At 36.7% G+C, this 14,770-nt stretch overlaps 1 protein-coding gene across 3 annotated transcripts in view; it reads right to left on the reverse strand.

Annotated features, from left to right (window-relative positions):
* Positions 1 to 9,716: 9,716 nt before the first annotated feature.
* The window catches only part of CCDC63 (coiled-coil domain containing 63), a 108,464-nt gene continuing 103,410 nt past the window's right edge, over positions 9,717 to 14,770 (reverse strand). For all 3 annotated transcript variants that reach the window (XM_074297428.1, XM_074297427.1, XM_074297438.1), the window contains 3 exons: positions 14,076 to 14,268; positions 13,561 to 13,758; positions 9,717 to 9,899 (listed from right to left, as the gene is read on the reverse strand). In XM_074297428.1, the coding sequence (XP_074153529.1) occupies positions 9,784 to 9,899; positions 13,561 to 13,758; positions 14,076 to 14,268 (507 nt within the window). In that variant the 3' untranslated portion in view covers positions 9,717 to 9,783. The remainder of the gene's footprint in view (positions 9,900 to 13,560; positions 13,759 to 14,075; positions 14,269 to 14,770) is intronic.

The following is a 14,770-nucleotide window of genomic DNA, read 5'->3' on the forward strand; positions in this document are numbered from 1 at the left end:
TTGGTCCCAAAGGGCATAACTAGGAGTGATTGGTAGAAATTGGAAGGAAATTGGAGTCTGTAAACTCTAGGTCAAGGAGACTTAACTCAATTTCGGGCAAAATTCTTGAATGCATTGTGAAAGCAAGAGATTGGAGATATGATGAAAGGAAAACAGTAACCCCCAAGAGCCTGGATGGCTTCATCCAGATGGGTTCGGGAACAGAGCAGCAGAATAGTTCAAGAGTTGGACTTCCAAGTCCTCAATTCTCACCACTGACATACATTGGCTGTGTGACCCTGTAGAAGTGACTTGTCTCCGTGCCCCAAGCAGCTCTCTGAGCCAAAAAAAAAGAGAAGCAGATGGCTAGAGGGACTTGGACATAATGATGAAATCCTGGATCCAGCCTAAAATGGAGTTGGGCTGGCCAAATAGACATTATAGCTAGATTTCACACTTGCTATCTATGTGATCCTGGGAAAGTCACTTACTTCTGTTTGCCTCAGTTTCCTCATCTGTAAAATGAGCTGGAGAAGGAAATGGCAAACCAGTCCTAATGTCTTTGCCAAGAAAATTCCAAATGAGGTCCCAAAGAGTCAAATGTGATAAATAAATGGCCAGTATAACTACAACCTGGATCTCAGCAAAGGATCTGACAAAGCTATCTCATGCTGTCCTTATCATCAAGATGGAAAGATGAGAGCTGCATGTTAGGTGAGATTTGTCATCTGTTAAGTTACTGGATCTGAAGAAGAGGCATTAATGGGTCAACATCAGCTGAAGGTGATATAGTGGAGGAAAGAAGTCAGGTAAACCTGGCTGTTTAACCCACCTTGCTGTGAGACCTTAGTTAAGTCATTTAAAGTCTCTGAGACAGTAGGGGTGAACTCTGAAAATGGTGATACCTACAGTAACTCCCTTCTAGCATCAATGTGATCATCAGCTAGGATGCTATAAAGTGTTCCATAAACCTTTAAGTATTGTTGGGAGCTGGTATCATCATGATTTGGAATATCTCTGGTTTCCTGCTCCTGCGATCTGTGTTGTTCAAGTCTTTTCTCAAAGATTTAGATAAAGATAGATAGCATCTCTACCAGATTTGCAGGTGACAAGAATTTGGGAGAGAAAATCAACATATTAGGGGACAGCCAGGATGCTAAAATATCTCCACAGCAGCTAGGTAAAACACTTGCTGAGCCTGAAAATCCAAGTTCAAATCCAGCCTCCTATAATTTCTAGCTGTGGAACCCTGAGCAAGTGACTTAAACTCTCTCTGCTTCGATTTGCTCATCTGTAAAATGGGGATAATAGCACTTAGGTCCCAGGGTTGTTGTGAGGGTGAAATGAGACATTTGTAAAGCACTTATCTGGCACATAGTAGGTTTGTTTTCTTTTCCTTTATGACAATTATAATAAGAAACATTTGAATAGCATTTTAAAGTTACAATTGGTTCCAAAAATGCTTATTTCAAGTCAAACCCTAAGACTTCCATAGTTTTTCAATGGGCTCACTACTCTGGCTACTTAAAAGGGATGATGGTAGGTTTGTCTGTGTCTCTATCTCTGCCTGTGTCTATGCCTTTATTAATCTCTGTCTTTCCCACTCTTTTCCTTCTTCCTCTTCCCTTCTTTTTCTCTCCACTTTCTCTTGAATTCTCCCTTTTCACTCTGTTCCTGTCTCTCTTCTGTCTGTCTCTGTTTCTTTCCTTCTCCCCTTTGTCTTTGTCTTCTGTCTCTTCTCTATCTCCTCTCTTCTTCCTTTTCCTCCTCCTTCTTCCTCTTCCTTCTCCTTCTTTTTTCTCTTCCTTCTCCTTCTATGTCTCTGGGTCTGTGTCTTCTGTTTCTTTCTCCCCACCTGCCAGTCTTCCTGGGTCCAGGAGTAGCACATTGTCCACCGGTTTCTCAGGTAGGGATGATTGTTATCTATTTTACCTTCCAATCTCTCAATACCATCTCTTAAAAAAATTTAGTCTCAGTGCTCAGAAAAGGTGATGCAAGGACACTCTCACAGTCTCTCTTGAGCACTTTAGAATTGATTGTATGGCATGGGAGACACTGGCCCGGGACCACCCAGTCTAGAGTGCCCATAGGTGTTATGCTCTATAATCAAAGCAGGATTCAGTTGATCCAGAAGAAACACAAAGTGTGCAAAGTTAGAGAAACCACCCAAAATGTTCACGTGGACTATTTGGGCCCAACCTGTGGCATGCATTCCAAGTTTGTATTGATCTAATCAGTCACAGTTGGACACACTAAATTGACTCTAACATCATGACATCTTTTTGGCTCTCTTTGAGAGCAAAGGACAACAACCGAACAACCAACCCCATCTCCTCAGTACAAGATGAAGAACCTTGTCTCTTCTGGAAGTCACTGCTTTCTTTCCACAGATCTTTTTCTATCACAAGGAGAAGTTGGATGAGACATCTGAAAGCTCTGAAAAGATTTCCGGTTTTCAGTAGACCACAAGCTCAAGATAAATCAACAATATAATATAGTACCCATAAAGCAAATACCTTAGATCGTATTAAGAGAAGTTGGGTATCTAATACTAGAGAAGAAATTGCCCTATTGTATTATCCTGGTAGGATCACATCTGGGGTGTGGAGTTCAGTTTTGGGTGCCATGTTTTAGGAAAAACATTAAATAACTTGAGGAATAACCATAAGAACAGTTCATGCCAAATGAGGAATAATTAAAGGAACCAATACTTACCTAGAGAAGAGAAGATTTATGGGAGAACATGATAGCTGTCTTCACTCTGAAAGAGGGATTAGAATTGTCCTTCCTGCTCCCAGAGTTCATAAGAAGTAATGGTTGAAATGTCCTAGAGGCAGATTTAGGACCTATACAAGGGGGGGGGAATTCAATTATTAAGTCTACCTAGAAGTGGGACAAAGGACTTTGGACTGAGATGTTTTTTTTCCACTCTGTAAGTCTTTAAGCAAAGGTTGGATAACAACTTGTTAAGGTCTATTAGGATTCTTGCTTAAGTCTGGCTTGGATTGGATGGCCACTTGAGGTTCCTTCTGATTCTGAAATTGTATGACTCTGTGAGTACATCCCATATTATTCAATCTTTCCTGAGCCCCATTCATCACCAGCCATGTCCCATGGAGGAAGGGGACACTATATTCCTCCCTTACTAGATCAAAAGTAGGTAAATTTTTCTTTCTATAAAGGATCACATAATAAATATTTTAGGTTTTAATTTGGAACTATGCTCAAAAAGTTATCAAACTGTGCATACCCTTTGACCCAACAGTGTTACTAGTGGGCTTATATCCCAAACAGATCTTAAAGAAAGGAAAGGGACCTGTATGTGCAAGAATGTTTGTGGCAGCCCTCTTTGCGGTGGCCAGAAACTGGAAACTATGTGGATGCCCATCAAATGGAGAATGGCTGGGTAAATTGTGGTATATGAATATTATGGAATATTATTGTTCTGTAAGAAATGACCAACAGAATGATTTCAAAGAGGCCTGGAGAGACTTACATGAACTGATGCTGAGTGAAATGAGCAGAACCAGGAGATCATTATATACTTCAACAACAATACTATATGATGATCAATTCTGATAGATGTGGCTCTTTTCTACAATGAAATGAACCAAATCAGCTCCAATAGAGCAATAATGAACTGAACCAGCTACACCCAGCAAAAAAAGTCTGGGAGATGACTATGAACTACTACATAGAATTCCCAATCCCTCTATTTTTGTCCGCCTGAATTTTTTATTTCCTTCACAGGCTAATTGTATACTATTTCAAACTCCAAATCTTTTTTTACAGCAAAATAACTGCATGGACATGTATACATATATTGTATTTAACTTATACTTTAATATATTTAACATGTATTGGTCAATCTGCCATCTAGGGGAAGGGGTGGGGGAAGGAAGGGAAAAGTTGGAACAAAAAGTTTTACATTTGTCAGCGCTGAAAAATTACCCATGCATGTATCTATCTTGTAAATAAAAGGCAATAATAAAATAAATAAATATTTTAGGCTTTGAACTAAGACATAAAATCAAGGATGTTATATGGAGACTTACACAACAAAAAAGAAAATTTTCCATGTCTCTTAATTGATGAAATTCAAAATATAATAATATTTGAGTATCATTTTTTGTTATATAGACTTACTAATGAGAAGAATAGAATCATTTTAGGGGATAATACTTATGAGTTCAAAGTTAGTGTTTCTTAAAATCAAAATCAATTGCAAATGTTCATTTGTTAAGGCTGATCAGTAATGAGATTTTACATGTCTTTTCACACAAATAGGTACTGCTAAATACTGATTATCAATCAACAAACATGGTTTTAGTTGAATATATTCATTACTTGGAATGCATCTAAAAATTTATAAAATTCCCTTGGATTCTTTTCTTGATATTTACCTTTCAGAAGTTATTACATTCCCATTTAACTGCTTCCAATTGAAAGTTAGGTGGAAGCTTCTAAATTAAATGTTACTGGAACTGTAGTTTGTGCTCAGAAAGTAGACCCACTGCAACTTTGTGTAAGAATGGAAATCTCACTTTTGTTTTCACTTATGATAATGCCAGAAGTATATATAAAACAGTTTAACATTACTTGTGAGTCAAGCAACATTAGTTATTGTCAAATTGACTTTACTGCAGCATAAATTTTGTATGTAAGCACTATTTTACCTTATAATTTTAGGTTGAATTCATTAAGAAACATTTCAAGTCTTCAGCAAAAGCTAATTTTCAAAGTCATTCAATGTTGATAAAAGAATGGTTGAGGAGGATTTTTCTCATTCAGCAAAATTTCAAACTCAGCCCTGAGCTCAAAAAAAATCACAATTATACTTTTTCTTTTCTTGCTTTGACTTAATGGATATGCACTGGTAATAAAAAATATAGTCACAGCACAGCAATATATGTGATGCTAGAAATGATGCTGAAATGATACTGTATGAGGATGTATTCTGATGGAAGTGGATATCTTCAACATAGAGAAGAGCTAATCTAATTCCAATTGATCAATGACGGACAGAATCAGCTACACCCAGAAAAGGAACACTGGGAAATGAGTGTAAGCTGTAAACATTTTTTTTTTCTTTTTTGTTTTTCTTCCCAGATTGTTTTTACCTTCGGAATACAATTCTTCCTTTGCAACAACAACAACAACAAAATTTGGTTCTGCACATATATATTGTACCTAGGATATACTATAAGATATTTAATATGTATGGGAATGCCTGCCATCTAGGGGAAGGGGTGGAGGGAAGGAGGGGAAAAATTCGGAACAGAAGGGAGCACAAGGGATAATGTTGTAAAAAAAAAAAAATTACCTATGCATATGTATTGTCAAAAAAATGTTATAATTATAAAAATTAATAAAAGTGAATGAAGTTACAAAAAAAAAGAAATGATGTTGAGTTATAACTACAGTACAATCCTTGGTAGCTGAGCAAGAGTACAAAGTAAAGAGAGTGTCAGTCTCTATCATAATTGCTCAACTCTGCCATAGTAGTGTGAAAGCAGCCATGGACAATAGAGACACGAATGAGCATGGATGTGTTTCAATAAAATTTAATTTGTGGACACTGAAATTTGAACATCAAGTGCCATGAAATATTCTTCCTTTGATTTTTTTGTCTACCATCAAAAAATGTATGTATCACTCTTAGATTTCTACCTGTACAAAAACAGATTTAGTTCAAAGGGCATAGTTTGTCAACTCCTGATCTAGATGAAAAGTTTGGCTATTCAGTTCTGTCTTACTCTTAATGGCATCCACTAAGAGTTTTCTTGACAAAGACAATTGGCATGGCTTGCAATTTCTTTCTCCAATTCATTTTTACAGATGAGGAAACTGAAGTAAACAGAGGGAAGTAACTTGCCAATCACATAGCTAGTAAGTATCTGAGACCAGTAAGAATTTGAGTCTTGCTGACTCCAGGCCCATTGTACCTTGTAACTGCCTGAAGACTCTATGTGACTTTTTTTCCCATTTAATTTTTTCTCAAATCCATGTAAGCAAAATATTTTGATATTTTAAAAAATCGAGGTACAAATTCTCTCTTCTCCTTCCCCTGAGAAGGCAAGCAATTTAATATAAATTATACATGTGAAGCCATGTAAATATATTTCCATATTAGACATTTGCAAAAACAAAAACAAAGCAAAAAACAAGAATAAAGAAAGCTTAAAAATTATACTTCAATCTTCATTGATTTACTATCAATTCTTTTTTCTAGAGGTAGATAGCAAAATTGTATTAGATCATTGTATTGCTGAGAAATAGCTAAGGCATTCACAGTTGATTATCATACAATATTGCTGTTAACTATGTACAATGTTCTCTTGGTTCTGCTCATTTCGTTTTACATCAGTTCAAGTAAGTCTTTCAAGGTTTTTCTGAAAGCATCTTGCTCATCATTTTTAAAAAATTATTATAATTTTTTATTTACAAGATATATGCATGGATAATTTTACAGCACTGACAATTGCCAAGCCTTTTGTTCCAATTTTTCTCCTCTTTCCCCCCAACCTCCTCCCCCAGATGACCAATACATGTTAAATGTTAAAATATAAATTAAATACAATATATGTATACATGTCCATACAGTTATTTTGCTGCACAAAAAGAATCAGACTTTGAAACAGTGTACAACTAGCCTGTGAAGGAAATCAAAAATATAGGTGGACAAAAATAGAGGGATTGGGAATTCTATATAGTGGGTCATAGTCATTTCCCACAGGTTTTTCCCTGGGTGTAGCTGGTTCAGTTCATTACTGCTCTATTGGAACTGATTTGGTTCATCTCATTGATGAAAAGAGCCATGTCCATCAGAATACATCCTCATACAGTATTGTTCTTGAAGTGTATAATGATCTCCTGGTCCTGCTCATTTAACTCAGCATCAGTTCATGTAAGTCTCTCCAGGCCTTTCTGAAATCATCCTGCTGATCATTTCTTACAGAATAATAATATCGACCCTAATTTATAAGAAATCAAACCATTCTCCAATTGATAAATGGTCAAAGGATATGAACAGACAATTCTCAGATGATGAAATTGAAACTATTTCCACTCATATGAAAGAGTGTTCCAAATCACTACTGATCAGAGAAATGCAAATTAAGACAACTCTGAGATACCACTACACACCTGTCAGATTGCCTAAGATGACAGGAACAAATAATGATGAATGTTGGAGGGGATGTGGGAAAACTGGGACACTGAACATTGTTGGTGGAGTTGTGAAAGAATCCAGCCATTCTGGAGAACAATTTGGAACTATGCCCAAAAAGTTATCAAACTGTGCATACCCTTTGACCCAGCATTGCTACTACTGGGCTTATATCCCAAAGAAATACTAAAGAGGGGAAAGGGACCTGTGTGTGCCAAAATGTTTGTGGCAGCTCTTTTTGTTGTAGCTAGAAACTGGAAGTTGAATGGATGTCCATCAATTGGAGAATGGTTGGGTAAATTATGGTATATGAAGGTTATAGAATATTGTTGTTCTGTAAGAAATGACCAACAGGAGGAATACAGAGAGGCTTGGAGAGACTTACATCAACTGATGCTGAGTGAAATGAGCAGAACCAGAAGATCGCTGTACACTTCAATGCTGTATGAAGATGTATTCTGATGGAAGTGGATATCTTCAACATAAAGGAGATCCAACTCACTTCTAATCAATCATGGACAGAAACAACTACACCCAGAGAAGGAACACTGGGAAGTGAATGTAAATTGTTAGCACTACTGTCTATCTACCCAGGTTACTCACACCTTCGGAATCTAATACTTAACGTGCAACAAGAAGATTGGTTTTACACACATATATTGTATCTAGGTTATACTGTAACACATGTAAAATGTATGGGATTGCCTGTCATCTAGGGGAGAGAGTAGAGGGGAGGAGGGGAAAATTTGGGAAAATGAATACAAGGGATAATGTTATTTAAAAAATTACTCATGCATATATACTGTCAAAAAAATTTATAATTATAAAATTTTAAAATAAATTTTAAAAAACCAGAATAATAATATTCCATAATATTCATATATCACAATTTATTCAGCCATTTCCCAATTGATGGGCATCCACTCACTTTCCAGTTTCTGGCCTCTACAAAAAGGGCTGCCACAAACATTCTTGCACATACAGGTTCCTTTCCCTTCTTTAGTATTTCTTTGGGATATAAGCCCAGTAGTAATACTGTTGTATCAAAGGATATGCACAGTTTGATAACTTTTTGTTGCTCATCATTTTTTATAACACAGCATTCCATTACAATCATGCACTATAGTTTATTCAGTCATCCTGTGATTTACTTCCAATCTTCAAAACTTTATCACCACAAAAAAAAGTTGCTAAAAATATTGTTGTACATATAGGCTCTTTACCTTTTTTTTCTTTTTATATCTGGGATACAGACCTAGTAGCAGTATTCTTTGATCAATGTTTGCACAGTTTGATAGCATTTGGGTATAGTTCCAAATTGCTTTCCAGAAAGATTGGATCAGTTCACAACTGTTCACAATTCTACCAACAATGCATTAGTGTCCCTATTTTTTCCATATCTCCTCCATATATGGCTTTTGAATAGGACAAATGTGACTTTCATAGAATCTCTAACCTGAAAGATATCTCAAGGCCAATGAAGTCACCCTAAATGAGAACTCCTTCTACTATATCCTTAACAAGTGACCACTAAGTAATTTTTCTGCTGAAAAAGCACTTATTCACAAAAAGCCACTCACTTTACAAAGCCAAGTCACTCTAGACTTCATTTTTCCAATATCTGCAAAATGAAGGACCCAGTCCAGGTAATCTCTAGGGGTCCATCCAACTCTATTGAAACTATGAAAAAATGAGTTTGTTGACCTCAGTATCCCAGAATTACCACAAGTGAATAAGAATCTTTTCTACAAGGAAAAGATCCAAATCAGTTCCAATTGATCATTAATGAACAGAACCAGCTACACCCAGCGAAAGAACACTGGGAAATGAGTGTGGACCAGAACATAGCATTTCTACTCTATTATTATTTGCTTGCATTTTTGTATTTCTTCTCAGGTTATTTTTGCCTTCTTTCTAAATCTGATTTTTCTTGTGTAGCAAGACAACTGTATAAATATGTACACATACATTGTATTTAACAAATTTAACATGTATGGGACTACTTGCCATCTAGGGGAGAGGCTGGAGGGAAGGAGGGAAAAAGTTGGAACAGAAATTTTTGCAAGAATCAATGTTGAAAAAGTACCCATGCTTATGTTTTGTCAATAAAAAGGTATAATAAAAAAAAAGAATCCTTTCTACAGCATGAATGAATGAATGAAATCTCATTTTTACAAGGCTTACTATGGATTCAGTAAATGGAAGAAGGAATAAATGAAAAATCATTTAGTTAGTGTTTAGCATGTAAATAAATGAATTTGTATAAATGAATGAATTTAGGATTTATTATATAAGCAACTGACTCAGAACTTCTTATAAGCTACAGTCGTAATTACAGGATAAGACACTGTACTAATATCCCCAGCAAATGGTCATCCATACTTTGGCAGCCTGGAAACACTGGGAAAGGAAGAACTCACTGCCTCCTGAAGCAGCTTAGTTCTCTTTGGGAGAGCTTTCCTTGGTAGCAGATTTTTCCTGGCATCAAGATGAGATTTTCCTTGTTATACTTTGACTTTTGCTGGCCCAAGTGTTTCTGGGAGCATTTGTGAATTAAAGCACCAGCAGATTTATGAACAAAATGTTTATTTTATATAGCTATGGTATACACACGACCCAGCACATCAATACAAAGCCTATGTCGTCAATAGCTTCTTCTTGCCTCTGGTATCTTTTTCGCTCAATAAAGTCTTGAAATTATAATTTTCTCTCACCATATTACGAAGATCACTGTGATCTAGAGGTTGGTCAGCTATTTCAAAGAAAATGAAAATTAGTCAAAATACTAAATAAAGATCTTTTCCCTAAAAAGGGGACTTTTCTTTTCTAATCATCTCTTGAACAAGTTTCCCAGACCTGGATGTCCCAAGGTATCTTTAGGGGGTGTCATAAATTTCAATTCAATGCCCATGTTTAACCTATATTGGATTATTTTCTGTCTAGGGGAGGGGCAGGGAGGGAGGAAGAAAAATGTGAAACACAAGGTTTTGCAAGAGTGGATGTCGAAAACTGTCTTTGCATGTATTTTGAAAAATAAAGAGCTATTATAAAAAAAACAAACAGATTTCAATTCAATTTGACAGGTACTTATGAAGGCAACTGACATTGTGGATAGAGTGCTGGATCTGTAATCAGGCAAACATGAGTTCAAATCCTCCCTCAGATACCTTCTATATTTGGGCAAGTTATTTAACCTCTGTTTGCTTCAGTTTCTTCAATTGTGGAATTGGAATAATAATGTCTTCCAGAGATCAAATAAGATATTTGTCAAATACCTGATACACAATAGATACTGTATAAATACTTTTTCCCTTCTTTTCCCTTCTCCCTAGAAGTGACTTGCCTAGTGTCACCTAACTAGTGAGTGTCTGAGGATAGATTTGAACTCAGGACCTCCTGTTTCCACTGCACCACCTAGCTATGCATATATACAAAAATCCAAATCCAGTTTCAGATACTAGTTGTGTGACCCTAATCAAATCATTTAACCCACTAGCTTCAATTTCCTCATCTGTTAAATGGGTATAATCATAGCGCTGATCTTAGGGTTGTTGTAAAGATAAAAAAAGATTGTTATAAAATGATTTGCAGAACTTAAATGGTTGTTGTTTCTGTGGATCAGACACTATGCTGAGGGCTAAGAACAAAAAAAATGTAAAACAGCACCTACCCTCCTGTTCTTACATTCTATTGAAATATTTGTTCATCTAAATTTAAAATGAGAGAATGGCAAAGTAGGAAAAAAGTCTTGATTCAAGAGGCTCTAGGTTCAAATCCCACCTTGGACACATATCGGTTTGCTGGTCTCCATCTTGGCATTGTGGATGTCCCCTATTTGTATGAGCAGAGGAAGCTTCCTCCACCAAAAAAATCACACTTGTCAAAAGTAATTCTAAAGTTTCAAACAATTTCTAAATGCACAGGCTGTAAAATTTAGTAGTTGGGATTAATGGAGGGGAGGCAAGAAAACAGGAAGTGAAATTAAGATTGATGATAAGAAATATGGGCAAATTACACACACATGGGTTCATACATATACATACAGCCACTCATTCATACTCATATTTACACATATGCATACTCATTCACACTCACTTCTCATATACACTCACTCATATACTCATATTCGCTCTCAACTCTCAGAGTCACATTTTCACACATACGTAGAGTTACATCTTATATATAAGTGTATATATATATAAGTGTATATATGCACATATTCACACTCACTCACATCTCACACCCATGTACCCACTCACATTCATATATATATATATATATATATATATATATATATATATATATATATATATATATATATATATATATATATATATATATACACACACATTCACGTTCCCATCTCCCGCATACTCATCTTCACATACATATATATTCACACTCATCTCTCACATTCAGTCACATCTCACACTTTCACACTCATACATTCATTTACACATGCTCATTCTCTCATCTCATACTCATATATTCACATTCACACATATCTCACACAAACACATATTCAATTCAGACACATATTTACACATATTCACATTCATATCTCACACATAAACACCATGAAATCTGATTAAATAAGATCCAATTTCTTTGGAATTTCTTGCCTGAAATGACCATCAAACATTTCAAGTGGTTTTAATCTTGATTTCTTGGGCCAGTGTAACATTTTCACATTGTTACTCTGTGTTTTCACATGGAAATCACTAGCTCATTTCTCTAGAGTTAGAAGGAAACTAAGAACTCAATTAAGTATAGTTCTTTCTTTTTAAAGATCAGGAAACTGAGGCCTGGAAGGTTAGTCTCCCTACTCAAGACTACTAGGTAGTCAGTGAGCAGGGATCTGAACTCATGCCTTCTTTAAACCATTTTACTTCTTGGTGTTAGATAGGAAGTTCCTTCAAACTCTTCTCTGACTTGTTGGTGAGACTGCGTGTTAAAAGATCCCAAACGTAGAGAAAAAAGGAACTCAGAGATCAGCTGCATCAGCCCTTCATTTGACCACGGAGGAAATGAGAAGCTGAGGAATTAAGTGGCTTGCTCAGGGTGACATAGCCAATCAGTGTCTGAAAGTGATTATATTTGAAAATTTCTTTTTCTGGTCATCCTTCCCAAGTTTTGTTCTGATTGTTTGCAAACACATCAGGAGCAAGGACAAAAGTCTTTGGTTTTGTTGTTCTTGTTGATTTTTTTTTTTTAATCCTATGTGCAGGATACAAGTATTTACATTTCTGTCATAGCACTTTCCTGTTTCTTAAAAGACCAGAAGGGAATGAAAGCATGAGAAAAGGATTTGTGTGTGTGTGTGTGTGTGTGTGTGTGTGTGTGTGTGTTTGTGTGTGCATGTCCCAGATTTCATAGATCTCTTTGAGAATGAAGGGGAAAAAAGCAAGAAATTGCTTTTTTTTTTTTTCCAAATATATTAGAACAAAAGGAACTGCTTTATGTCTTGAAAGGGCCAGGGTTTTGGCTGAGTGATAATAGTAGCTAAAGCTGGATGGCTGTGCCTAACATGAACCTGACCTTCAACAGGAGACAGACGGTCATCCAGATCTCATCTGATTCCCAGCTATATCACGTTGTTTTTTTAAAAAGCTAGGTAGCCATAATGTTGGACAATTGTGCCCCTGCCCAAAATCTGATGACAACCATATTTGATTACATGCATCTTGAGGTTAGGGTTCTGCATAAGATTTAAAGATCATAGCTCTAAAGCTGGAAAGGGAATTTGAAGGCCAACTAGGACCATCTACTCATTATACAGATGAGGAAACTGAGACCCAGGGAGGGGAAATATTTTATGTAAATATATAGGGCTGAGAAGGGATCTTAGAAGTCATCTAAGGCAACCCTCTCATTTTAGAGATAGGAAAACTCAAGCAGAGGAAAGGAAAGTGACTTGCTCAGTCATAAAAAATAGTAACTAAAGTAAGATTTGAACCCAACCCCTTTGACTTAAAGCCAATATTCTTTCTTGTGTTCCCTACTGTCCTTTGAAATTGGCCCAGTCCAGCTCAGGACTTGTAAGAAATAACCCTGAATAAATAAATGTTTGCTGAATTGAACTGGTTGATTTGAATTGAATTGAACTAACAAACAAACAACAAAAAGGTTTGTGGGGCACAGTGAAGTTGCCACACAAGGGAAGGACCAAGAGTTGGTGCTTCCATTGGAAAAAACAAACAGGAAAAAATAATCATGTTGAAATATATTTTGTTTCTTGCCTATCAGGATGATCAAATACCTCATCCCCTGGTCCTGGCCCTAGAAATGAGTCTCCATGCTCAGTTGGAATTAATCTTTCCACCTTGACTCCCAGAACCAGATGAAACACAGATTATCATACAGATTAAGGGATGGCACCAGGATGCATGGGGAGGTCCTGGGAGCCTACTTACATTCCTCCAGTTTTTCACTTGTGCCTTCAGTCATCACTATCGGGGTCAAGCCCTTGAGGGGTTCCATTAACTTCAGGAGTGGTGAACCACCCCAGAAAGGGTTTCCCAAACCTTTGGCTTTGGGATCCTTTTCTTTTTCTAGTGAGCGAATGCAGGATTCCAACAACAGGAGAGCATTTGTTTTCTGCTCAATGACCCCTAGTGAGGAACAAAGCAATAGATACCATCAATTCACATTGAATTCTGGGAAATTCCAGACAAGTTTTCTGAGATGGAGGGATGAAGGAACCCCAGAAGAAGTGTAATGTACCACATCCTCTTTCATTTCAGAGAAACTAAGGCTCAGTGACTTCCTCACTGTAGTTAAATAAGGGTTCTTTCCTTTTTCACTTCTGAACTCAGTCACATTATTCACTGAGCTGCCCAGTCACCCCCAATATTAGTTACTATTGTAAAAAGATTATTAATAAAAATAAGATTTTTTAAAAGGCAAGCAGAACAGGGTCCCCACCTACCAAAGTACTGTATCAAATTAATATCTGTGATAGACCCTGACTCTCCTAAGTGTTCCAATATCTTGGTGCTATCACAGTTGATCTTCTTGAACAGTAATTCCACCGAAGATTTGAGCTGGTCAAGAGTCTTGTTAATCTCTTTGTTGGTGTTCTCAATTCGGTCAGCATCTTCTGCAGTCTTTTTCAGTTTTCCCTACCGGGGCACAAAAATTCCCAATAAGAACACTCTTCCTTCCATTCTTGGGTCTAGAAAGCATGGGAGCAAAGCTACGCTATAGGACCCTTTTTCAGCAAGCCATCTGCTTGAGGGCATCAGGACTTGGAGGCAATTACTGTTGATTAGAAAGGGCTCCCCACCAACACCAAAGATTTCCCTTTCAGCAGAAGCTGCTGTATCCTTTGTTTTCTATTTTGTTTTGTTTTTTTCCTTGTGAAGGCTTTTTTTAAAATAGTATTTCATTTTTGCCAAATATATGCAAGGATAATTTTCAACATTCACCTTTGCAAAATCTTATGTTCCAAATTTTTCTTCATTTCCTTCTACCCCTCCCCAAGATAACAAGCCATCAATATAGGTTAAACATGCTGCCATATCCTTTGGATCCCTGTAATTGGCCACTGGTGCCCTTAGGCCAGCACAAACATGCCTGAAGGCAAGAAATGTGCCTTGAAATCAGCTTTGCAACCTGGGATGC

The sequence above is a fragment of the Sminthopsis crassicaudata genome, chromosome 1 (genome assembly GCF_048593235.1).
Source record: "Sminthopsis crassicaudata isolate SCR6 chromosome 1, ASM4859323v1, whole genome shotgun sequence".
Lineage (NCBI taxonomy): Eukaryota > Metazoa > Chordata > Mammalia > Dasyuromorphia > Dasyuridae > Sminthopsis > Sminthopsis crassicaudata.